General features: G+C 52.1%; 2 protein-coding genes across 4 annotated transcripts in view; one reads left to right on the top strand and one right to left on the bottom strand.

The window, feature by feature from the left end:
- The window catches only part of DENND2A (DENN domain containing 2A), a 58480-nt gene extending 37820 nt beyond the window's left edge, over positions 1-20660 (top strand). For all 3 annotated transcript variants that reach the window (XM_083851973.1, XM_083851974.1, XM_083851975.1), the window contains exons 9-20: positions 1607-1794; positions 2506-2615; positions 2835-2904; positions 3454-3531; positions 4023-4163; positions 7574-7722; positions 15498-15675; positions 16331-16372; positions 17683-17800; positions 18448-18687; positions 19506-19592; positions 19949-20660. In XM_083851973.1, coding sequence (XP_083708099.1) covers positions 1607-1794; positions 2506-2615; positions 2835-2904; positions 3454-3531; positions 4023-4163; positions 7574-7722; positions 15498-15675; positions 16331-16372; positions 17683-17800; positions 18448-18687; positions 19506-19592; positions 19949-19980 — 1433 coding nt within the window. In that variant the 3' untranslated portion in view covers positions 19981-20660. The remainder of the gene's footprint in view (positions 1-1606; positions 1795-2505; positions 2616-2834; positions 2905-3453; positions 3532-4022; positions 4164-7573; positions 7723-15497; positions 15676-16330; positions 16373-17682; positions 17801-18447; positions 18688-19505; positions 19593-19948) is intronic.
- A 132-nt stretch (positions 20661-20792) lies between these two features.
- LOC310905591 (uncharacterized protein) lies at positions 20793-24722 on the bottom strand. Its single transcript, XM_083852082.1, has 3 exons — positions 23069-24722; positions 22453-22579; positions 20793-22359 (listed from the first exon to the last, which is right to left on the bottom strand). Exons 1-3 carry the CDS (start codon positions 23441-23443, stop codon positions 22283-22285), a joined length of 579 nt encoding a protein of 192 aa, XP_083708208.1. The 5' UTR covers positions 23444-24722; the 3' UTR covers positions 20793-22282.
- Between the last annotated feature and the right edge of the window lie 140 nt (positions 24723-24862).

Genomic DNA, 24862 nt, shown 5'->3' with positions numbered 1-24862 from the left:
TGTATTTTTCTTTCTGCCTGTTGAACTGTGGACTTCCCTATTTTTGAATAGAAAAAGGAGATGATTTAGCAAGTATCTTTTATTTGGGACTTTTCAGTTTTGTATGTTGTACTTAACAGACCAAACACACCAGCCAGTTACCGCTGCTTAGCAAGTCACTGTACATGAGCTGAGACACAGTAAATCATCAGGCACCAGTCATCAGACTGCATGTCAGAGCCAGAAGTACTGACCCTTGGGAAGGAAAAGTGTTTAGAGACAAACTCTGCCATGATGACAGCAGTACAATCCTGGTATCTTGTGTAGGTTGCACGGAATATAAACAATGCAGAGGTTGAGTGAGATTTTCAGAAGCACTCAGCATTACTGTGACACAGCTCCTTTTGAAGTCCCTGGTAAAACAGAGGCCACTTCTGGAAGCTTTTGAAGAATTACAGCCTTAAAGCAAATGGTGTAATAGCTGATGAGAGAAAGGAGTCTAAGTCATTTTTCTAAGGCTTTAACTGTCCTGGAATTGTGTCACTCTGATTTAAGAAGCACCTTAAGATTGCTTTAAGTTATATTGTCTGGAACAGTCCGTGACTACTTGACCAGACAAAAGGTCAAGAAGTATGTACCATCCCCCAGAAAGCTCTGTCTCCAAGCAGATGTGTTGTGTAGTTGGAGTTTCTGCAGTATCCCTGCGGTTGTTGTTTCTGTCAAAAATGTTGCATTACCACCCGCATTAGCGAAAAGCACTTTGTGAGAATGTGCTGTAGCCTCTGCTTGTAGTTAATTCTCTCTTTCTTTTGTAGTAGGGCTAAGGGAGACTCATGGAGATTTAATTTGAGATGCAGCTGTAAAACAAAGCAGGGGGGAGGTCTTAGGGAATCTCATCTGGTCTCTTCCCAGCAGGCAGCTTTTCATTACTTTCCATGCTGGAACGTTTATTGTCCCACAGCTCATATGTGTTGCAGTTACGGCTTGCTTGGCAGTTTTTCTTGTTTTCCTATTGTCTTGGGAGAACTTGTAGAAACACAGTCCTGAGAGATTCGCTTTAGGCAGAGGAAGGTCTGTCATGAGCCAGCCTTTTTCATTTGCACCTCTTCTCTTGCTTTTTGTTGCTGGCCTGTAGCCCGGCACATGTTACCAAAGCTGGGGGTCCCCAGCATTACTCAGCCGGCGGAGCCCTAGGCTGACCCACGTGCTGGTCTTGTAAAACTGTGGAGATTGCTACCCCCAGCCTCCTCTGAGCAAAGGTGATCGATCACCTAACTGTGCTGGCTTCAAAAGGCACATAAATGAGTGCTAGGATGAATGCCCAGATATTATCTGTTCTGCTGTGTCCCGCATGGATCTCAGTTTGGCTTGTCTTCAGCTGCAAAAGCCATCTATGAAATACTTGTGCTGCCAGAGCTCTTCAGGGTGGTGATACTAACAAGATTATGTCCCATCTCTGTCAATATTTATAGTGCAGCTTACAAATGGTGCTTGCCTCTTGCTCAGCCACTGACAAAACAAACACAGTGAGGTGGTTTGAGTTTATCTGTAAGTCTCTGCAGAGCCCTGTCGGTGCTCTTTACAAAGAGCTAGACAAAGTGACAAACTCTAATCTTTTTCTTTGTAGCTCACAGCCAGCGCCTGGTCCATGTGAAATCTCGCCTGAAACAAACCCCGCGGTACCAAACCTTGGAACGGGACCTGATCGAGTATCAAGAGAGGCAGCTGTTCGAGTACTTTGTTGTGGTGTCGTTGCACAAGAAGCAGGCTGGAGCCACCTACGTCCCTGAAGTTACCCAGCAGTTCCCACTGAAGGTGTGGTGCCTGTCGGGAAGCTCTGGCTGCTGTGTCTCAGAGCGCGTGGTGCATTGCGCTGCTGGAGGAGAAGCCACAGCTTCTCCGCCAGTTGCGTGTATCAGAACCCCCTCTGCTGTGGCATTGTTCAGTGAGACCGAAGACAGAGGGGCTGCAGCAACCCCCTGAGAATTGTTATGACATTCCTCACTGTTGAAAGAGCAGCTGATTCAGATCTCTTGCTGCTCTTGGCTATGACTTTTATGTAGCTATTCCTTTCTCCCCCATTTATTTTTTCTTTAAGGAAAACCGACACTTGGGAGAAGATGTGTTCTTAAAGGGAAGGCACAGCTTTCACCAACAGTTTAGCTGAAAACAGGGAATGAGAGAAACAGAGAGCCAATGTGACAGCACGTCTGTAAATGCAGTGTAACCAGAGTTCCCCCAGACTTCAGTACTCTTGTCCCTTGCTGGAAGGTGTGTCCCAGCCTGGAGGCACAATTGAGCACAGGGGCAGGTGTTGCAGACACAGGGCTTGGTGGAATCGGGGGTACAAAGTTGCTTTAAGATATCTAAAGATTAGGTAAGCCAGAATCACAGAAATTTTAATATCTTCCAGGCAGAAGCTTAGCCTCTGTCATCACCTCTTCATTTGTCACAGGAAAAATATTTGAAGTCATTCCATCCCCACATGACTAATTGGAAACATTCCTTCTCTCTGTTCTCCGCTAGCTTGAACGCTCGTTCAAATTCATGCGTGAGGCAGAAGATCAGTTGAAAGCTATTCCCCAGTTTTGCTTTCCTGATGCAAAGGACTGGGCCCCCATCCATCAGTTTGCCAGGTAAGTACTGTACTTTGTATTGTGGCTCATGAGAGATGGATTTATGTATCGAGCTAATTAAATATGAGGGCCATTATGGTAGAAGGTTGGGCAGAGCCCTGGGAGGGGTGTATTGGAAATGCAAAATGATTGTGGGCTTAATGGGTTCATCTGTATGTCAGAGGCTTTGTACGTGGGTGACGTTCTGGTTTCTTTTCATTCTGGTTTTTCTTTCTGCAGTGAGACGTTCTCATTTGTCCTGACGGGGGAAGATGGAAGCAGGCGTTTTGGATACTGTAGGAGGCTGCTGGTAATTACCCCTTCTTTTTCTTCTAGCAGAAGAGGTGCAACCTTCTGTGGGGTTGTTGTTAGTGCTACCTGTTGTGGAAAGTAGAAAGCTGCTGCTCTTCTCTTCAGGTGTGGAAAGGGTGGTAGCAGAACAGCTTTGTTCTCTTCTACTCTGCTCAGTGAGTGCTAAGGTCCCTCTCTGAATGCCACCCTCCAGCGCAGACATGGTTCTTTTGCCTTTTCCTTACACCAATGCTTAACGTTATGATCACAGACTGTTGCTTCACCACTAAGCTGGACGTAGGGTTTCTCTCCCTTAGGTTTACATTGCTAATAAACAGTTGACTAAACCTGGTCCTGTAGGCTCAGAGTTGTCTCTGTAGAGCAGTTTACCCTGTCTTGGCCATTTGACTTAGGAAGGTTTGGGTCATATCATGGGTGTACCCACTTCTGCCCTGTTTTAGTGAGCTGTAGAACTAAGAGACCAGTCACTCTATCTCTGCAGTAGTTACAACTCTGATATTTTCTTGCTGTTTTGTGTGTGTGTGTGTATTTGTGTTTGTCTTGAAAGCCCAGTGGGAAAGGGAAGCGTCTCCCAGAAGTTTACTGCATTGTGAGTCGCCTCGGATGCTTCAATCTCTTCTCTAAGGTGAGAGGGGAGAGAGAGGGAATTTGTGCAGTAGGCCAAAAGGGACCCAAAAATAAAGTCAACGGAAGAATGGAAATAAGGGAAGGTGATGGCAGAAGAAAGGGCCTGAAATGGTGTTGGCAAGGCAACTGCATGCTAATTCCAGAACCTAGCAAAAATACAGTTAAAAGGAAAAAATAGATTGTCAGCTGTTGCCTTGCTCCTTCAGCAGAACTACCAGCACACAAGCGCTCAGAGATTAAAAGGTGGAGTCCTGATTCTGAGAAACATGGGCAGCTTGCAAAGTGTAAGCCTTCCATTGACCCCCCTGGAGCTGGGTTTCTCGTGCTGAAGAAAATGCAAGCCTTTCAGTTCCACGTTACTTTCTTCCTTGTGATTCAGGGCTCCACATCAGTGTTGTGCTAAGGAGAGAATGCTGGTGCACTTTTTTACTGGTGTTGCCTCCCTCCTCCTGCTTTACACGTTTTTGCGGTTTCATGGTTTCATTTCAGATCTTGGATGAGGTTGAGAAGAGACGGGGCATTTCCCCAGCCTTGGTGCAGCCTCTCATGAGGAGTGTCATGGAGGCACCTTTCCCAGCCTTGGGCCGGACAATTACAGTCAAGAACTTCTTGCCGGGCTCAGGAACAGAGGTAAAAACACTAGCCTGGAGAGGGGGAGAGTTAGGGCAGCAGCCAGTGCAGTACTGACAACTGGAAGGTGGGACTGTGGCGTAGCACTGGAGGTGTTCAAGAAGGACGGATTGTCTGGCAGTTTCGAGGGAGGAAGCTAAGGAGTAAGATAGGGGAGCAGAGGGGATGGCATGGAGAGTTCTCCAGTGACCTCAGAATCAAAAAGGAAGTCACGGTAAAAGTAAAGGTGGAGGCACATTAGCCACGTGGCAGAATGAAGCAGGACGTTGGTGCTGAGGCCAGGTGCCACAGACTGGCAGACTCCATGCTACCCAGCACGTGACCTTGGATCTGCTCAAGGACCTCCCCGCTTAATTCCCTGAACTCAGGATTAATTGCATGTGCTCTGGCATCTGTAATGCAGAATCACCGTTTGTGTGGGACAAAAGAGGGAGTTCTGGTTAAAAAATATCTGAAATCACATAAGGGCAAAGCCTTTCAAAACGTTGTTTTCACAGCAAGGAGGTGAGGGTATGTTTTGCATCTCCCCCAGCGTGATGTGAGGACAGAGGGAGGGTTTAAGAGAGCAGAGCTTTGGGGGATTGCGTTGAAGGGCTGTTGGCAGAAGTAGGGAGCCAAATTGAATGTGGTCTTGGCCATGCTTCCTGTTGGGCATGACGTACCCTGAATGTGAGCAAGGGGAAAGAGACAGAGCTGATGGAGGTTTTCTCTAATAGGGAGCATGCCAAGTGTAGACGGTCAGCAGTCTGCTTGAGCAGACAAAACCAACCGGCCCTATTTTATCTAGCAATATCAGTATACATATTGCTGAAGTCAAAACTGTGTAAGTCACACAAGGACCAAAACAGAAAAAATGAAGGCTAAAATGAGTTACAGCCAGTAGAGGACAAAGTACGTGTGTCTGTAAACAGTGGAATTAGTGAAACCTGCTTCCTCGCTCTCCCTCTTCTCTGAGCACGGAGCAGTTTCCGTGCCCCTGCCAGTGCCTTTGTGCCAGTGCACGGGGGAGCTGTTGCAAAGCAGGATGTGTGCTGGCTGTGCACCGCACTGCCCGTCTCTCTCAGCAGGGACACTGCGCTGTTGCAGCGCACCTCTCCTCCATGGGTGGCTGCTTCCTGCAGAATTTAATCGTCCTTGGGACCCCTGCTCATTGAAATGGGAACCTGGCCAGCTGGGGAATCAAAAGTTAAGGCAGGAGGAGGACACCAAGTGGGAGCATGACTACTGCGAATCCAATTTCCTTGGAAACCTGGACTAGTAAGGGAGGATCTGTGAATACGTTAGAAGGATGAAACAGAGAGAAACACTGAGTGTCGACACTGGATTGATTTCTTCTTCTAGCATTAGGAAACCTTTAATGTACAGAGAGTGAAGACAAGCTGTCATATTCTATGTGGTTTTAGCCTTCAGAAGGAAGATTATTTACAATCAGACTCTTAATGCTATTAACAGCAACAACGAGAGGGTGAGGGTGCAGGGCAGAGCAGGAAGAGTTTGCTGAAGGCAGTATTGGGGTAATCAGGAGCTGAGGAGATTTGGGATATAGTTCTGTGAAAAACAACTGCAGTGTTGTCTTTTTTGCTGTTTCGCAAAAGCAGCTGTTTTGCAAGCAGCTTTGAGAACATCAAGTCCCAGTGGAGTAGAAAAGAGAAGGCCTAGTGTCTGCATTCAAGGAGAGGAAGAGTGAGGAGGATACAAGGGAATGTAACAGGACCGGCCTAACTCTGATTGCTCAAAGTATGTAGGAACAAACTACATAATCAGCTTATATGAATCGAGAGGATCATAAAGTAGTGAGAAATAGCTTGGATTTGTGAAGAGTCTTGTTAAACTCATGTAGTTTTCTTCTCTGAAGTACCAACTCTAGAGAGGAAAACGTGGAAGGCTTTTTAGGGAAATGTGGGACGGCTTTCAGCATAGCACTACGTGCTGACATTCTCGTTAACCAAACTCAACAGGCCAGGCTAAATTAAATTTCTGCAAAGCACATGCATAGCTGGTTAAAAATCCGCACTCGAGGAGTAGATTCCCAGTGGTGTGCTTGGCAGGCTGTGAGAATGGTTCGGCTGTCTGTTTCTAGGATCCGTGGTGCTCGGTAGTGATCTCGTTGGTGGCATAAATCCACATTTGTACAATTGGTAGATGACAGCACTGAGATGGGATGCAGGCACTTCGGAGAGATAGGGATTAAAATTCAAAATGACCTTACTAAATTCAAGATTTGGTCTGAAATTCAGCATGGATAAGAGCAAAATGCCGTGAAGGAGAAATCAGCAGTCTAATACGACATGGAAGTAACTGAATGAGCAGCGGTACTTCAGAAAATGATCTGGTGGTGTAGTGGCTCATAAAATGAGTGGAAATAACAATATGATGTTATCAAGATGATCTCTGGCATTGTGAAGGAAAGTGAAAGGATGAATAATGAAGGAAGGCAATTTTCCTGCTCTCCAGCATTGGTGGAGATTCATTCGGAGTATCGCTTTCAAAACAAACGTAAATAAACACCAGGAGAAAGCCCCAGAGAAGTAGTTCCACTTACTAAGTGGTTTAGAAAACACAGGCAAGGCTTGAGAGAATGGTTTGCTTAATACGGAAAACAAAGGGCAAAGAGGGACAGGTGATAATGACCTTCCAATAGACAAGAAGTTTCCTACAGAGCAGAAAGCGTCCAGTTGTTCTGATTGTATACTGAGAGTAAGACAACAAGTCGGAGAGGCAATTTGCCACTGAGAGAGTTAAGCTGTAGGCTTGGTATTGTTAAGGGTAGTTCAGAGCTAGAGTAGATTTTATTGTGGGGTTTATGAAAAGTCTGGCTTTGGAAGTTTTCAAGAACAATTTAGTAAGATCTGTCTAAGATAAGGAGTATGAAGTGCCAAGATGGTGTGACAGGAATTATTTAAATAGATATGAGCAAGGGAAAATGCCCACAGGCTACAAGGAACTCTTTTCTGTAACTGGTATAAAAATTTATGGTCAGTAGATCAGACATGGAGATTCTTGCAGTAAAAAAAATAAGTAAATCGTATCTGTGAAAATAAGAATGAAAATCAGAACAGTTCTGTGCCACTCTGTTGCTTGAATGTCAGAAAGCCTGGAACCCACTCTTAGCTGGACACAAACTAGTTTTCCTCCTTATGAAGAGCTCCCTGTCCTCAGTCCAGTGGGGTGAACATGTGAATGGTCTCATGCTGTGCCCATTGGGGTGGACTCTGGATGGTCCTCAGCTTCCTCTGGAAGAAGGGCTTGTGGGAGGTCTTTGGAAGATTGTGTCGGAGGGCTGAACGCCGTGTGGTGTCTGGCAGCGGAGTCAGTACTGCTTGTTAGCTTGTAAAATATCCGTCGGGTCCTTGCTTCCTCGGTGTCAGCGGATGGTGAGAGCTGACCTGTGGTCTTTTCCTCTCCAACAGGTAATTGAGCTGCGGCGGCCTCTTGACTCCAGGCTTGAGCATGTCGATTTTGAGTCCTTGTTCACATCCCTCAGCGTGCGGCACCTGAGCAGGGTCTTCGCCTCCCTGCTTCTTGAAAGGAGGGTGATCTTTATCGCAGACAAGCTCAGGTACCCTCTTGCATTTCCTTAAACAAAACGCTGCTCTGTAGGGGAAGCTGAGGAGACTGCAGTGACTGATCTCTTTGCCCTGTTCTTTTTTTCTTTTCTGCTTTTTTCCAACTCATATCTGATGTAAGTAGGGCTGTCATAATTCCCAGGAGCGGGGAACTCAAGCCATGCACCATATTTTAACTTGGCAGCTTGCAAAGAGCGAGCTGCTTCCATCCCCATAGAGAACCAGATTCCCTTTCCTCTAAAAGGTTTCAGAGTAGAGCCCTGGTACTGAGGAGCCAACTCTTGGACCTCTTGGTCCGTGGTGCTGCACAGAGCCGTGCTGAAGTTCTGAAGGTGAGACCTCAGGCAGAGGTAGCTGTCCCTTCTGGATTGTTCCCTGATGTCACAAAATTTGTTTCTTAAAGCTTTAAAACTTCAGCTTGAATTTTAATATTGGTTCTTTCCTAAAGATTTGTGGAGGAGGAAAGTAAAGGATGCGGCGAGGGGGATGGGGACAGAGGACTTCCCTCTTCTATTTTTAAATATGCTCAATTTGCCTTTTTTTTTTTTTTTTTTTAATTTGCTCTCCAAAGTTAGAAAAATGGTCCCAGGTTTCTTTAAGATCTCCTGCAGCTGGTGGCTGGCTGCTCTCCAGCCCTTGAAGCACTTGAGGATTTAAGGAGGAGAGTTCGCCAGGGCTGGGGAAGGAAAAGCTGCCTGGATGAGTAATGACACCGAGGAGCGTGCTCAGGTTTCAGGAGCATACAGTGCCCCTAAGCTGTCTGTTCTCACAACTTCCAGCCAGCAGGCTGCAGTCCTGGGACTGAGTGCAGGGGCAAAAGATGGGGAGGCCCCTTCTACAGGAAAGCTAAGGGAAAAAACTCATCCTGCAGGGCTCCAGGGCTCTTGAGGGCAGAGCTCAGGCGGTCTTATCATAGAATAGGAAAGCTGGGGAGAGGGAAGCTGTAGTATCCTGGCAGCGCTGGCTGCTTGCAATTTTTGGCATCTGCCTTGGGTCAGGGAGGGGAGGTTCGCTTCTTTATAGTCAGTGATACATTATACGCATAGATGTTTGGTGTTCTGGATATTTAAGCCACACTTGAAATGCAAAGCATTCAGACTTGCAGAGAATTCATCCAAAACTCTGTATTTCTACATATATGATTTATGTGATAATTTATGATGACAAGCTTTGTTTTCGAAGGCTTTTCTTCCCTGCTATAGAATTAATTTTACATTTTGGGAAAATCTGTTAAGGACACAGTTGATATCTTAATCTCTACGTGAGGCTGGGTGGTAAGAATGGGAGGTAGGGTTTGGGGCTTTTTTGTATTTTTAAGGCATCTCTTCAGAATGAACCTTTACTTACCAGATCTTTTCCTATCAAATATCTTTATGGCTGCACACCACTGTGTATTCTGAGCATGCTGTGTTACAGAATATCCCTAATTCAGAGCACTTCCATGGGTTGATACTTGTGTTTTTTTCCCCTGTATCTTCTGTCAATATATCCAGAATCTTTAGGAATGAATCAAACTGCCCAGGCCTGTAAAAGACAAAAGAGAGCTATAGGATCATACTTTCTAGAAATTTCTAAATATAACATAAACTGCTTTCTTCTGGGGGGGGGGGGGGGGGGGGGGAGGGGGGAGGAGTCATGTTTTAAAGATCCAGGTCTGTTAGACCACAGGACTCAGATTCAAATATTTATTGTACGCTTGCCAGCTATCTACAAGGCTTTCACCATTTGATGTATGTGAGAAGACCTTGCTCCTAGTGTCAGGCAGTTTCAGGAGAGTCTTAATTTTATTTTCCTGGAACAAGATAGGAAGTTTCTCTGGTTCTCCTTGTTGTAGAGAAAAAACTTGAAAATGACCCCAAAGGACTGCAAAGGCTTGAAAAATAGAAAACAAAGGAAATAACCCTCAAAATGAAGTAAACTTTTATTTTTAATCCAGTCCAGTGACTTGAGTGCACTGGATTGGTGAGGCTTTCATAAATGAGAGGTCTGCGATCTACTGTATTTGTTGGTAGAGATTCCATGTTCTGGATGTTGATGGTATTGTAGGTACAAGGCCTTCTGTCCAAATGGTGCTTTTGCTGGGACAGGAACACACTGAACTCAATGAACACTAAATAGTATTTACTTCGAGGGTGAAAACGCTAGTTTCAGGGGAAAGAAAAGAAACCTTTTTTGGCAGTAGCTTAAGAGAAGGAAAAAACGATAAAAGCAGCTGTTCTAAACTACTCAGAGGTTTGGAATGCTAGAAATAATCCAGCTGAGATGGATTAGTGGGGAGAGTGCAGGTGACACGATGAAAGATGCGTGATAAATGTAATTTGCAGTTCTTCATGCAGGCACTATCAATAACTATCTGTACACGTGTGTAAGGTACGTATGGGTGTAAGTGATGGAGACAATGATGTATGCAGTTTATTTTTGTCTCTTAATTGCTATAAAGTCAGGCCCTGGGAAAGGAGGATGAAAGGTCTTTTGCCAAGTGCTGTGTGAACTGTGAAATGTTTTCAAGCTGAGCCAAAAAAAAATGCATCTAACAAGTGTACAGCAAGTGAAATACTGTCTTTTCCATCTTTAGAATGAACATTGAGTGTTTTTTAAAGACCCGTCAATCCAAAGCTTGGCAGCGGAAAAGGAAAGAATTGGGTTTATGAGTTGTTGGTTTTTCTCTGTCGCTATGGGAACTGGAGTATACATCCCCTCGCAAGCCAGGAGGATGACTTTGTGAAAACTGTGTAGGTCTCTACAGTCTTCCCCACCTTAATTCACTCCCGTACTGTAAAGTTTAGTCCTGGGGCAGTGGAGGCAGTGGCACAGGTTAGACACTGCAGCTCCGTTCGTTTCCAATTGAAACCGCCTGGCACGCAGCTCGAGGCATCCAAGGCCAACGTTTCAGTAGGCATCTTCCAAATAAAAGCAGCCCGATTTCCCAAGCTGCCTAGTGCCGGGCAGCTTTTGCTGGCCTGAGTGAGACGTGTTTGATTCAGAGGGCTTTTTAAACTGGAAAATTTACACAGGCTTAAAATCAAGGCACCGTTTTTCCAGCTCTCCTCAAAAGCCTGTTGTGGGTCTGACCAACTCGAGCAATTGCATCTGCCCCGCCAGAAACCACAGCTGTGTCAACAGCACAGAGTGGTCATTGTTATCAAAGGCAGATCTGAAGAAGAGTAGACACTTTAAATGTGGTCATCCCAGGAAAAGATAATTAATCATTAAAAGCAGCCCTTTCTGTGCGCCACAAAAGCAGCCTGGTCTGTGCCTGTGAATTCAGCCTCACAGATTTCTTGGTTTTGTGTTGTGGCTGGGGAGAAGAAACCCAAGGAGGAGGTATGTACGTCAAATAATAGCACCATTTCTTCAGATTCCCTTAATGCTTGCTTCTTCACGTGCAGCAGCTTGCCTCTCTGGGAGGCAGCGGCTGTCCCCACCGCTGGTGGAGCCTGGCAGCATCCTGGCAGGGTGTGCCAAGTCACAGTGCAAAGTCTGGAAGCTCCCCACGCCTATTAAATGCTCTAAACCAAATCCGTGATGCATCATAAGTAAATCCAGATGTTAAGCAGTGTCAGAAACCCAAAGGTGTTTGTAAAATAAATCCTACTGTAGCAGAGCTTATATATAAAAAAAAAAAAAAAAGGAAGTAAAATCAAGCCATGCTGGCATTTTGCAATTTAACATATTTTCAGCATTTTGGTTGGTGCAGGGAGCAAAGGGCTTACTGGCATTAAGCTCCAGAAGGCTGATTGAATCAATAATATTTTTCAGAAATCTTTTAAGTCTCCCAAACCTAAAGATTCAGTTTAGTGGGTTTTTTAGCACATGTGCTCTCCTTAGAAGCAGAAAGGGGGAAAACCTGTAGTCAGTCTGAAGTTTGGGAAGAAAATAACCAAACTGAGCCTCCAGCATCCTTCCCCTGAAGCTGTTGCAAATCGTCAGTGTCTTTTAGAGCAAGTCAAGCTCGTCTCAGAGCAAGCTTTCCCTGGAGAGGAAGAAGAGTTTCTACTTAGTTGGAGCTGGTTTGTTCAGATTCTGCATTGACCACCTCTGTGTAAGGTGCTACCAAGAAGCTGCGGCTGCAAACATGCAGCTTTTGCTGCATGTTGTGCTTTTGCAAACATGCTTTGTGTAGGATGCTGTGTGGGGGAAAGGCTATTGTTTAAGCAAACAAATAGGTACGCTATCTTCGGTCTGATCAAGGGAGTGCCCAGCCAGGGAGATCTGTACATCAGCCAATATCCAAATCAGCCCTTTAGGGAAAGAATATGACGTGGTTTTTTGTGTACTTTGGTACTTTTTAGCCCCTATACTATAGGAATCATTGTCTCCTGCAAGCTCCTGTGCAAGGAGCATCAGGTGTACAGCTCAGCCGTGATCTCTCTTCAGGAGGCTGAATGAACCCATGGGGATGTGCTCAGGATCTTGAAAGTGTGCTTTAGAGACTTAAAAGTATTTTAAGGATTTGCTGTTGGAACCAAAAGCCTTAAAAACAGTATCTGCCTCCCACAGTGAACTTCTTCGGCCTGATATTAGTGCATGGCACTCCCCAGAGCACCCTGCGATCCCATGGGACAGACCCCTTAATTTCTGGTGGCACCTGGAGCACAGCAAGCCATACGCAGCACCCTGGGTCAGTATTATTCAAATGGCAGCAGTCAGTGTGGTGGCTGTGGTGCACACATCCTGGGCTTTCAGGATTTTCAGTAGGGATTTCAATAGGGACATTGGCTGTAGCTGTCCAAAGGCATCACTTGCCCTTTTGGTGTAAGATCCCTGGTGGACACTGAAGCAACCAGTGCTTTGAGAGTGCTTTGAACTGCTCCAGCTGTGCTGAGAGACAAGCCCATCTCACGGGAACGGGCGTCCAGCCTCCTGAGCAGTGTCCACAACCCTGGTGGCTGCATTCACCTGCTACGCAGACAGGTACGAGCTGTGTTGCCACTGCGGTGTAGTTCAGTCTCCACTGCTGCTGATGGCTGAAGAGCACACAGTTACACAGATTGCACAAAGGGAATTTTTCAGGCTGGATTCCGTTGCATGGCTCGGTAACCTTGTCTGATTCAGGACAGGGCTCTTACACCATTGCAAGCTGCAACTCCTGAGGCTGTCTGCAGGGGACATCAGACAGAATCACACACAGAAGAGATGCTTCAGTGGTACCTCATCTGTGTCCCCCTCTGAAAACTGCTCTGCCTTCAAGGGAGGCTCACAGACCTCAGCCCCAACAGCCTTACTCTCCAGAAATTCCTTCCATGGTGAGAAGTGTTTCAGAGCAGAGATCAGTAGGATTTTTCCTGGAGGTGAGGAGCCATTCGCAGATGGAAAGGTAGAAGGGGAAGCTATCTGTTTTGCTTCCCACGGCATGGAGCATATAATTTGAGACTTAAACAGCTCTGTGACTTCCACTAACTGGACCTCAGCCATCTTTCCTCCCACTTAAGCTCTCACGTACCATGTGTACTCACTGCGACTTGAGAGCAGGGCTGGGGGAAGAGCAAGCCACCATAAATACACTGGGAGACAGCATGCCGTAACATCTCACCGTGCCATAAATAACCACCTCCTTCAGCAGCTCGCTGCTCTTCCACGGAACTGTCTGGAGCCACAAAGGCCCCTCCTGTTGGCTTTCGTGTGCCATCTATGAAGTCGGTTCCTCACCTTTAGGAGAGGGTGTCCAGTGGTGGCAGTGTGACAGCAGTGCCACCGCGCTAGGTGGGGAAAGCAGGGGGAGTTCCTGCAGCTTTCACAGGAACGCTGCCGTTGTTGTGCTGTGGCTGCTATGAGTCAGAAACTGGGGAGTGGAAAATACGCTCTGCAGTAATGGAGGGGAAAAAAAGCCCTGCTTTTGCACCTGCTTGCTTGGCCTGAAATTTATGGGTGTGCAAGTAACGCCGCCTGGTAGACGGCAGTTTTTAAAGGATGTCATTAGCTTGGGCGCGCTTCTAGGAAGGTACATCTACTTTTCTTGCAGTTCCTTTCAAATAAAGCATGTACGAAAGTTACATGAAAAGAAATTTGCTCTGATGTTGGTCCTACGTTTCTTATGTGGGAGTTGGGTTGGGTTTTATGTGTTTTTTTGTTTTGTTTTGTTTTTTGGTAAATGTTAGCATTTATTACTAGCTCTGTGTTTTCTTATCTCATTATATTTGTTTTGCTTCTCTCTGATTCTTCATCTACCTTGCACATGTGGGGTGTAGTCAGCTGTGCTGGTCAGCTTTCAGCAAGGGCTGGGTGATGAGGGCAGGTGCAGCTGGGGAGCAGCAGCAGCAGGGTGGCAGCAGGACTGAATGCAGAGAAGGGAGGAGGATGCTGTAAGAGCTTCCTGAATGAGGATGGGGAACTGGCTTTCTCCTCTCTAAAGACATAGAGGTACTATGTGACACAGCCTTTGAAGGGTCCTCCTCTGTTTTTGTAGAGTGTCCCCTTAAAGATAAACCCCTCTGCGCACAGAGGACACTGTGCCCATCTCATGAAGAGACACCCTCAGCACACACGTCCCTGGGGTCCCTCCCAGGCACCCGACCCCAACCTGTCACAGTCCCAGATAAAATTCCCACGTCAGGCAGATTCCAGCCTCTCCCCGGGGATTTACTTATCTCCGGAAAGCGTCGTGTGGTTAACGATTCTGACTGCCTGCGTTGTGCGTGTGGTCACACCGCTGTCCCAGCAGCCGTGCTCGTGTCCTGCTGGGCTGAATTTACCTGAGGAGAGGCAGCCAGCTGTCGGCCAGCCACGGTGCTTCAGCACGCAGCTCCTGTTAGCGCTGTGGTGAGGGGCTTTGCGTTCACCAGGCTTTGCAGGAGGAAGGGGGAGAGCAGGCTTGTTCGGCTGGAGCGAGCTCAAGCCCACACCCACCACCCCCGTTCCCCCTGAGCAGTAAGCTGCCAGATCCGGGTTGCTGGGCGTAAATTCCCCCGTGGAGCTGAACGCACGCCAGCTGCACGCGCTGCCCAGCCACGCGGGCCCTCCAGGCCGCGCCGGCCTCCCTCCCCTCCTCCAGCCTTTCGGGACCTGGATGCTGGTGAAACAAAATGACGTTACACACGCAGTTCATAGTGGCAAGCCCTTCCCCTCCCTCGCCTCGTACAAGTGCTTCCAGACCCAGATGAGTCACCGGTGCCCTGCGGCGAGCTCCTCGCGGCCCGTGATGGGCTGCAGGCCCTGCCCGCCTCCCTGCAGGGAGCCCGGGGGGCTTCTGGACGGACCCTCTTGGAAGCTGTCAGCAAAGGGGCTTACAGCAGAGCTGCCGGCAGGGTTTGAAGGGGGAAGAAGGAAGGCCGTGGTCCCGTGAGCTGTGGGCAGCACCGTGCAGAGGCCGGCCGTGTACTCCCGTCCTCACGTTTCGCTTTCTCAGTTTCCTGTGGCTCGGAGTAATCTCAGCAGGCTCCAGCACCCGCAGGATGCCCTGCCAGCTGCGGGCTGGCGACTGCTGCCTCCCACATTCGTCCCTTGTGCTCCAGCTTGGCCACCAAGAGCCATCAGCGTGCCTGGGACCTGTAGAAAACCTGAGGGTTGCCCAAAGACAAAGCAGGTGCACTGCCCAAGCCGAGGGGCAGGGATGGAGCGTGCTGCCTGCCCCGAGCACCTGGGGGCCTTGTGGCTGCAGGTTGTGGCCAGGGCTTTGTGCGGTGCCCCATGGCTGCATGCTCTGCTGGACAGCGTAGGCCCTGTGTGTGCAAATCTGTGGCTTCCCCGTGGGAAAAATAGGGGCAAAAATTTAGGAACAGAGCTCAGTCACGGAACAATCGGAAGAGATTTCCCTTGGTTTTTCTTCCAGCACGCTCTCCAAGTGTTGCCACGCCACGGTGGCCCTCCTGTACCCCTTCACCTGGCAGCACACCTACATCCCCGTGCTGCCGCCTTCCATGATCGACATCGTGTGCTCGCCCACCCCCTTCCTCATCGGCCTGCTCTCCAGCTCCCTGCCCCGCCTGAAGGAGCTCCCGGTGGAGGAGGTGAGCCATGCTCTTCACGGCGTTTCTTCCAGCAGGCTGTCTTCTGGCCTAGAAAGGCTGCTATTGAGAGCCACGTTTGCCCCTGCTGTTGTAAGGCAAGGTTGTGGTATCACCACGGAAAGCTGCCAGCTGCCGCATGGTGGCTGATGGTGTGAAGGGACTGAGATCTCGGCCTCTGGCTCCTGCAGCCAGAAGAAAGACCCTCAGGGCCCATCGTGAGGCAGAGTTCTGGGCTCTGCCTTCCCCAGAGCCTGCAAACAGCGAGCTGGGATCTCCCGCAGCAGGGCTGCTGCTGGTAGGAGGTGATTTTCCTAAAGTTTGTTGGTCTCCGGATGATATTGCCTCGGGGCTGAGCGCAGAGTCTGCAGGAGTGACTTGGGGATGCCAGAACTGGCAGAGCCGAGGCAGCAAGGAATGGCAGGCTGGGCCAGGAAAACAGCCTCGGCTTGTCCAGGCTGCTCTGTGGTTTGTGGCGACGTCGTGAGAAAGCCGCAACAAGGCTCCGCTCTTGGCTCGCTCGGGGGCCTCCTCCAGCTGCCGCGGTGGTTAGGAGGAGCAGGGCCAGGGCTCCAGAGTTTCCTCCAGAGTGGCTGTGGATCAAGATAAACTCTGATGACGGAAACAACGATTTTCATTCTTGCTCTCTCATTCTCAGGTCCTCGTCGTTGACCTTGTGAATAACCGGTTTCTGAGGCAGGTGAGCAGAACTATTCCCTATCCTGCATCTTCTGTCCCCTTCCTCCCCCACTGCACCTTACCTCCATCTGGATTGCTTACTGCCCACACGAACCGAGGCAGGAGGTGTGGTTAGCAGCGTTAGAGCGGTTGCTGTGTCCTTGCATAATACTGCAGACCCAAACCAGAGATGCTGAGGACTGAATCACCGTGCATCATTTCTCTCTTTTTTTTTTTAATGAGGGGGAGACACAGCACTGAGTACTGCGGGTCCTTCAGAGGTACCCTGTAAGACCGAGGGCAGAGCTGGAAACCCTCAGCCGAGCAGTGTCATGGGGAGCAGCTGTGAATCCCAGAGAGCTGTGGCTCTGCCAGTCCCTGCCTGTCAGCCCCTCTCCTCTCACACACCCTGCCCTGAGCAGGGGCCTTGATGATTTCTTTGCATTGCTCCCTGGCCGAGGAGTTTGTGATTTCTTGCTCCAGTTCCCTGCACTGGGGGGTCACAAACAGAAAGCCGGTAAATGGGAATCTAGCTGTGCAGACGAGGTTGCCCGCTGATTTTTTGCTTCCCTCTGTCATGGAGGGGAGGAGCCGGGTGTTTAAGGGGAGAGGCCAGATGAAAGAGCGTGCTCCTGGCCTAGAAGCTACTTCTGCCCCAGGGCTCTTTGCAGACGGCTGAGCAGTGCTGGCGGCGTGGGTCTGTCCTGTGCCTCGGGTGCTGTGGGCGAGGACCACTCCTTTAACGCATTTCTGGCTCGCCAGCGTTTGCACCCTGTGAGCGGGCAGCGGGCGTGGGGCCTCACGCTGCGCCTCACGCCTCTCTTCTGGAGGCTCGAGCTGCACCGTGTCGCCCCAGCCGGGGCCGGTGAGGGCTCCCGCGCGCTCGCGGGCAGTTCCTGGCTGTGGTTGAGCCTCCAGAACGTGAGCGGTGCCTGAGCGCAGCTGAGCGAGCCTGCCTGGCTGCGTGCCAGCATTGTTCACATCAGCCGTTGTTGTGGCGGTGGGAGTGCTCACGCACAGACCGGGTGGCCAGATGCGAGCCCTGTCAGGTAGCCGCTGGGCTCGGACACCTGAAATTCTCCCAGAACAGGACAGCGTTTGGGAAGAGACCCCCCCCCCCCTTTCTCTTTCCTCTCATGCCTCTTGACAGCCCTGACTGGGAGGTGCTGGTGAAGTGCCAAGTGTATCAGGAGTTTTCTTTTCCCTCTCCCTCTCCACACCGCTCGTTTCTGGTGCTCCCCCTGCCGTGTCAGGGGCTGGATAGGATCTGAACCAGGAGCCGGCCGTGCCCCGGCCGCAGGCCCTGAGGAGGTGGCCGTCTCTGTTTTGCAGATGGAAGATGAGGACTCCATCCTGCCCCGGAAGCTGCAGGCCGCCCTAGAGCACATCTTGGAGCAGAGGAATGAGCTGGCGAGTGACAAGGAGGAGGGCGCCGTGAATGGCAAGCAGGGTAAAGCGCAGTGCTGTTCAGCTTAAAACTGTGTCTCTTCCTGCCCCTTTTTCCTCCTGTCCCTTCTTAGAGGAGAACTAAGTTCATAGTGAATTAAGCACCACAGAAATTAGAGGTAGGTCTAAATTAGAAGTAGGTCTAAAAAAGGTATTTTCCTTGAAGCTTTATTAAATATTCCATTGCACTGACAACCATTTCTCTTTGTGAGAAGAGAAGCAGCATTTATCCCCTTCCTGGCTTTGTCCTTCCTTCCCTTACGGCTCCAGGGAACAACTGTAATCCTTTCTGGTGGATTTACACAGACTCTCTGCTCTTGGTGGCGTGAAGGATGCAGACTCCTCCAGTGGACAGTCCACAGACACAGCTAGCCCCAGGGGCAGCGGTGCAGCTTGCGAGTGGCTGGGCTGAGACAGCTCTTTTTGGGGCAGCGTGGGCATAGCCTGGTTGCAAAGGAGCCAAGACAAAGCCGGGTGACTTTCAAAGTAGCAGCAGCCCAGTCCTTTGCCTTGGAAAGAAAAAAAAGCCGCATAGTTTGTACCCAGGACTGGTATAGCCCTGCATGGACAGATGAGTAAAGGAGAACGTGTTTTTTCCTAGCACGCCCTTACAGCGCTGTCCTCACTGCTGCCTCTTTCTCTTCTCCTCAGAGACCAGCCCGCTGAACGAGGTGGTGTCCGAGGCCTTTGTCCGTTTCTTCGTGGAGATCGTGGGCCACTACTCCCTCTTCCTGACCCCCAGTGAGCGAGAGGAGCGGACGCTGCAGCGCGAGGCCTTCCGCAAGGCCGTCTCCTCCAAGAGCCTCCGCCGCTTCCTGGAGGTCTTCATGGAGACGCAGATGTTCGGGGGCTTCATCCAGGAGCGGGAGCTGCGGAAGCAGGGGGTCAGAGGTGAGGGGCTCTGCCTGGGCTCTGCAGTCCTGGAAGCCCTGCTGTTGCTCCCAGGAGACGGGAGATGCCACCAGCTCCTTCTCCAGCAGCGTGGCTGGAGGCTCAGTGCCTGTGCAGCGACATTGCAAGGGAGGTGGCAGGGAAGCGCCAGCGCAGGCTGATGGTTTGAATCTTCTGACAGCCTTGTGCAGCCTTCAGGAAATTGCTCGGGGATTTTTTGTCTCTGTTTCCTTGTCTTCCCCTTACAGGAGGGTGGTGAGATGTAGTGTTTGTGTGGTGCAGAGGAACCAGCTGCTGGAGAACAGGGGCTTTTTATGTGTCTTACCCCACTGTCCCTAGGACTACTGACAGCTAAAGTTTCTCATCCATGCTGCTGCTCAGTGCTAGAGTAGCAGTTTCCTCCAAAGCACTAGTGAGCAACGGGCACTTAAATAGGTGCCTGAATAAAAGAGTTCTTGCAGGGTGGTAAAATGTGGCTTCTGCATGCCAGTTCCACAGATGATCTCGCCTTCTGCACTTGGCCATGTTTGTAGCAGAGTGAGCAGAGGTTTTGTCCATCCTTGCGTGAGGCACAAAAGATCAGTCAGCCTTGCAGTGGTGGGGAGGAGGTGGTAGCAGGGCTCATTTGCTGGGAACCCTGCGGACACGGACCAAAGCTCCTGTCCCAGATGTGGACTCAGCAGGTGGAGGAGGTTGGGTGATTTCCCTCTCACGTGCAAGTTTATTGGTAAGCTGTGACAGCATGTTGTCAGATGCATGTTCTAACTTTTATTTATAGGAAGGCAAAATTAAGGGTTGTTGACTCTTTCTTCCTGCAGGTCTGTTTGAGGTACGGGCTCAGGAGTACCTGGAAACACTTCCCAGCGGGGAGCAGAGTGGAGTCAATAGGTTCCTGAAAGGACTAGGTAAGGGACCGGCAAAACCACCGGCCGCTCAGAAAGCTTGGGATTCTTGTTGCCTTGAGATTTGGCAGCAGGGAAGCTGCTGAAGGGTGGCAGGACTCTGCTAGTGACTGAGTGTGGCTTCCTGCAGAGTGCTGTGCTAGCCTGGAGTGATTGGTGCCTGGCCATGTAACCCTGCTCTGGCACCGTGTTGGCTCTGCCTCCCCGTCTGCCTCTTTTCTGGAGGCTCTTGAGGAACCAAAGTGTGGGCCACGAGCCGTGTCTCCCAAAGGATACAGGTGGCTCTGAGGAGATGATGGAGGAATGCCTGTTTGGCCTGTCGCTGTGGGAAGCCCATTTTCCTTTCTCCTTCTCTTTAGGTAGCAAAATGAAATTCCTCCACAAAAAGTAAGCGCGAAGCACGTCCTCGTTCCGCAGAAGAGTGGCTTTACCATTCACCAGCAACCAATCAGACGTATCAACCGTTCCCGTTCGGCCTGTTCCCAGGGGCCAGCAGCCTCGGGCGAGCTGACCACGGCCAGGATGCGCGCGCAGACGTGCGGTGCCACGGGAGGATTCGCTGGCCGCGGGGCTGCCAGGACAGGTCTCTGGATATCCACAGTACCATGCACTGGACCAAGCACTCTCTGAACTCTGCGCTAGCACGTTGCAGACATCCCAGCGGATCGGATCTCTTAGCTAGTCAATTTTTTGTTTTGTTGTATTTTTCTATTTATATCGGGGTTAGAACGAATATTAACCGATGCCTCTTGCCCTGCCTCCTCTCCGCCTGGTGCTGCAGGAGGCCGCAGTGGGACTCCGCGAGGCTGAGCTGGCAGAGCTCCAGCACCGAGGAGGGGAGGGACAGAGGAGCGTGGACGTAGGTCTCTGCGAAGTGAGGACACTGAGGACCGCAGGGCTGATGTGGACTGACCAGGAGGAGCTTCTGAGCAAGCGGAAGGGGTGAGGGGGAACCACTAAACCTACTGAGGACTTGATCGTCCAGCCAGCCACCGGGCTGGCTGTGCCAGGGGGTCCTGGCGAGGAGAGGCCTTTCCTTATGCAATGTAATTAAAAACAAGTGGTGTAAAAGGCATGCAGCCCCCGGGGTGTTTTTGGGGGGAGAGCTGCATCTGCCCACCTGCCTGCCTGGTGTGGAACGTGGGCTGGAGGAGACATCTAGCGGCTGAGCCCACGCCCTGGAGCTGTGGCCTTGTCCCCTCGCCCAGGCTGCTTGCAGAGGGAGCCCAAAGGGGAGCTCACCTTTGGGGTCTCGCTCTGGAGGGGTCAGACAGATTCTCCTCTCCCACCTCTGCGTCTTGCTGGCATCAGCTCGGGCGTTGCCTGCTGCTGGTGACATCTCCAGCAGCGTTAGGAAGTGGGGGCACGGTCAAGGGCAGCTGGAACATCCTTGGGTCTCCTCCAGAGAGGAAAGGAGGGCAGCCCTGCTGCGGCTGAGAGCTCCTCCTCAGCTCCGGGGGTGGCAGGGGGAGGGCTGCGTGCCGGTGCCCCGTGCTGCAGGCAGCCCGCACGGGAGCAGCTCGAGCAGCGCCAGGGCAGGGTGAGCAAAGCCCGCAGGCGGCTGGAGCGGGGAGCAGGCCCTGCTGCTGGGGAGGGGCCGCGGGGCTGGTGCCCCGACACAGGCCATCCCATGTCGTGGCTGCTCTCAGCCAAATTTGGCACGCCGAGCCGCGCGCGATACCGCACCTCTGTCTCTGAGGGCTTCACAGAGCGAAAAAGCTTTGGAGAAAGGAACTGAGAGGAGCCGGGTGGTGGCTGCTCACAGACGGGCCATGAAGCGCAGGAGAGGCAGGGAGGGTGCTGAGATGGCAGGAGCGGCTGCGTCACATGCAGCGTGCAGAAACGCGGAGGGGTGCGGTGTGAGGGTGGGGGCGGTGCGAGGAGCAGAGGCCGGCAGGGTTTAAGGCCGGGCTGTGGAGGCCCTGGAGGTGGCTCTGCAGCAGCCACCGGCCTGCGGAGGTGGAGGGCGAGCGGGAGGTGAGCCTGATGGGCCGTGCGGGAGGCCACAGCACCGAGCACAGAAAATCAGCACCCTGTGCAGTGCCGGCAAGGGAACCGCGGTGTGGTGTGAGGTTGGTCACCTGCTGTGTCCCCGTTCTCTTTTTAAAAGATGTGTTTCCTTTTAATGAGAGCCAAGGTGAGACGCACCCGCGCCTGCCGGGGTGCCCATAAAGCTTTGCGCAGCAGTAGATGAAGCTGAGCTTTTGGCTCAGTTCAGGCCTCTCAAAGCAGATGTGGTCCCCTGTCACCGGGCCTGGGAGCTCCATGTGCCCCTGCCCAAGCGATGTTTCCACTACTGTGGGGTTTGCCCTGCTCCGTGGGTGCCGCAGCAGGGAGCTGGGAGGCTTCCCAGGGTGCCCGATGCGAGCAGGCTGCTTGGACTCAAATCTGTGTGACTGGGCTCAAACACCGGCAGCTTTACCTGCAACATCCTAGTAGCCCAGAATAAATCGAGTCATAAAATGGCCACATTTGTGCCTTTTGGGGGCCGCTCTGCAGCCACTCGGTATTTTGTTGGCAGCGCTAAGGAGAGTGGGGCTCAAACCCACCCAGCGTACGGCATCCAGGGGTGTTAAAAACCGAACAGCATGAAAAGCACAGCAAAAGAAACATTTACAGCTGTATAATTAAGGATTTAAAATGAAACTCGGGTGGGAAATGTCGGTCTCAGCTGCAGGACGGCCTCTCCGGCTTTACTTCGAGCCGTGTGGCTCCGGGAGGAGCGTGCCGGCGTGCTGCCCGGTGCTCTGGATGCTGCGCAGGAACCCGCCTGTGAAGACAAACCCCAGAGAGCGGCGGGGCCGGCTGCGGCCTCGGGGCCCCGCAGAGCCCGCACGCGGTGCCAGGGCGCGCTGCCGCCTACCTCTCTGCCAGGAGACGGCCTTCAGGCCGCAGGTGCCCGCGGGCAGCTTGCAGGTGTACAGCCCCAGGCAGCCGCCGCAGTCCGAGGGCTTCTGGCAAGGCCGGCGCTGGATGCCGCGGCACGAGTGCTGCAGGGGAGGCAGGGAGGTGGAGGCCGTGCCCGCTGTGGTGTTCAGACTAAAGCTGACAGCCCAGGGAAAGGCTTGTCCCAATTAATGCTGTTTTTTTCATCATTTTACTGTCCCACAGGAGCCTCTTTGGCCTGGCCTGCCTAGGAGAGGTTCAGTGGCGCTTTGGAGTCCATCTCCTGCCCACCCGCTCCCTGCAGCCGCGGGGGCAGCTGAGGGGATGTGGCTGCGCCCGAGCCCCCCGCACGTGGGGAGCTCCAACAAACCCCACAGAGCCTTGTGCCGTCTGGGGAAGGGGGCAACTGGTCTCTGGGCTTGCAGACCTCTGCAGGAGGAGGTGTCGGGCGTGGATGTGCGCCCATTCTGCGGGCATTTGGGGGATAAAAGAGCTGGGAATGGTTATAGCCAGCGCCATGCTGGGACACCCTGCTCTGTCTGCGAGGAGAGGATGCTCCTCGTGCCGGAGAGGCGAGGACCACCCGCACTTACCGTGTCGGCGTTGAACTTCCCGTGGCCCTTCAGGTGGTGGCTCAGCCCCAGGCTCCTCCTGCGGGGGGGCTGCGGCGGGCGCCTGCGGAGCTCGCTGGGGGGGTCCTGCTGCCCGCTGCCCGTGGCCTTGCTGGGGGCCCCGGGGATCTGGGGGGGCTCAGCCAGCACCTCCCATGCTCCAGCCAGGGGGTGGCTGCCCTCCGCACCCTGCCCAGGCAGGGTGTCCCTGCCATCCCCAGCTGGCCGAGGGGCTTCTGGGGGCCCCCCGGCTCCAGGCTGCCTCTCCAGGCTCCCCCCCTGTGCCTCAGCCTGCGCTGGGGCCGAGGAGAGCTGCACCAGCAGCAGGGCAGCGGCCGTCAGCACCTGGACCTTCATCCTCGGGGCCTGGCTTGGCTCGGGGTCCTCCAGCCGGGTGAGGCTGCGGGAGGCAGGAGCAGAGGTCGGGGCTGCTTCTCTTCCCCAGGCCGGTTGCCGAAGTCACTTTTATAGAGCAGGGACCCAGCCCCGGGGCACGGCCCTGTTCCCCCGCCCCTGCCGTGTCCCACCTCCCCTCCCGTGAGCGAAGCGGGCTGCTGGCGGGGGCTGTCCCCCTCCCCGTGCTCCCGAGCGCCCCGGCACCCTCCTGCCACGGCCACCCGTTGCCTCTCGGTGGTGGGCACGCGTGTGCCTGCGCGGGAGGGTGGCAGGCTCGCAGAGGATGAACTGCTACGAGCCTCCTGAAACTGGTCTGGGAGAGGAAAGAAACCCAGTGAATGCCTCCACCCGCTGCCGTGGGGCTCCTTTCTTTATAAACAGCAGAGCCCACACGGGAGAGCAGTGTTCGAGCTGCCCTGAACAAGCGTCCATCAGCTTTTGTGCCCCGGGGGCCACCAGGGACCTGCGCCTCCGTCCTGCTCCTCGCTGGGGGGTGACCTCGGTATGGAGCGAGGGGTGAGTCTGCACTGCCGGCTCGCTACGCATCAGCTTCAAAAACCAGCCAGCACCGCGGCCCAGCTCCACTGGAAATGAGCTGTAATTAGTTTCAGCATTCACCAAAGCCCTGTGTGCCCACCGTGGTTTGTAAGTTAAAAAAGAAAACCATCTACTGCACCAGGCTCTTCTGTGGAGCTGCCAGCTCACCCCGAGGTGTGAACAAAAGGGAGGCAGGAGCCAGCAGGAGGGCAGGGAGCTGATTTCCGTACAGACAACGAAGAAACACGAACAAAGCACAGGTATTTTCATGCACAGCTGTTACGACGATGAACATGGACACCAGTTGGTGGCAGCTGGTGTAAGGCTGCACTAGCTGCTTGTCTAAAGGCTGTGGTCCAGACCAAATTTGTACAAAACTGATCTAAATGTAGACGTCCTTGCTAATAAAGAGCAAGAAAGCGCGGCGTTTGCTGGCTGGCTTGGGAAGGCCGATGAGGATGCCCTACAGTGTTATGCTCCTGCCAGCTGGGGCTCAACACAGGCTGCAGCTCGCCACAGAAACCAGGAGTGAGCAGCAGGAGGGGCTGTGGCTGCCGGGCCCGCCTGAGGAGACGTGGTCGCAGGAATCTGGGAGTCAGTGACAGAGGAGCTACCATGATAATGGACAACAGTGGCACGAGGTAGAGGAAGGGGAAATTCCCTCAGTAGAAAGTCTAGGAGGACTGGAGCCTCAGGGAAGCTGGAGGTCTAAAAGATCAGAAACCAGCTTCTCTTTACAAAGAAGTTTGTTGAGCTGGGGCCTCCTTCCATGAGGGTTACCTCCAAACCAAAACAGGTGAGTGCTCCCTTTAGAGGGGAGTGTGAGAAACTACTGACAGGCAG

This window comes from Anser anser (genome assembly GCF_964211835.1).
Source record: "Anser anser genome assembly, chromosome: 1".
Lineage (NCBI taxonomy): Eukaryota > Metazoa > Chordata > Aves > Anseriformes > Anatidae > Anser > Anser anser.
This window is presented reverse-complemented; position numbering and strand designations above follow the sequence as displayed.

Coding starts and splice junctions, on each gene's coding strand:
- LOC310905591 (XM_083852082.1), bottom strand. CDS start 23,443: ATGAAGGTCCAGGTGCTGACGGCCGCTGCCCTGCTGCTGGTGCAGCTC. Junction 22,580..23,068: donor GGAAGTTCAACGCCGACACG/GTAAGTGCGGGT, acceptor CCTCCCCTGCAG/CACTCGTGCCGCGGCATCCA. Junction 22,360..22,452: donor GGCCGTCTCCTGGCAGAGAG/GTAGGCGGCAGC, acceptor TTGTCTTCACAG/GCGGGTTCCTGCGCAGCATC.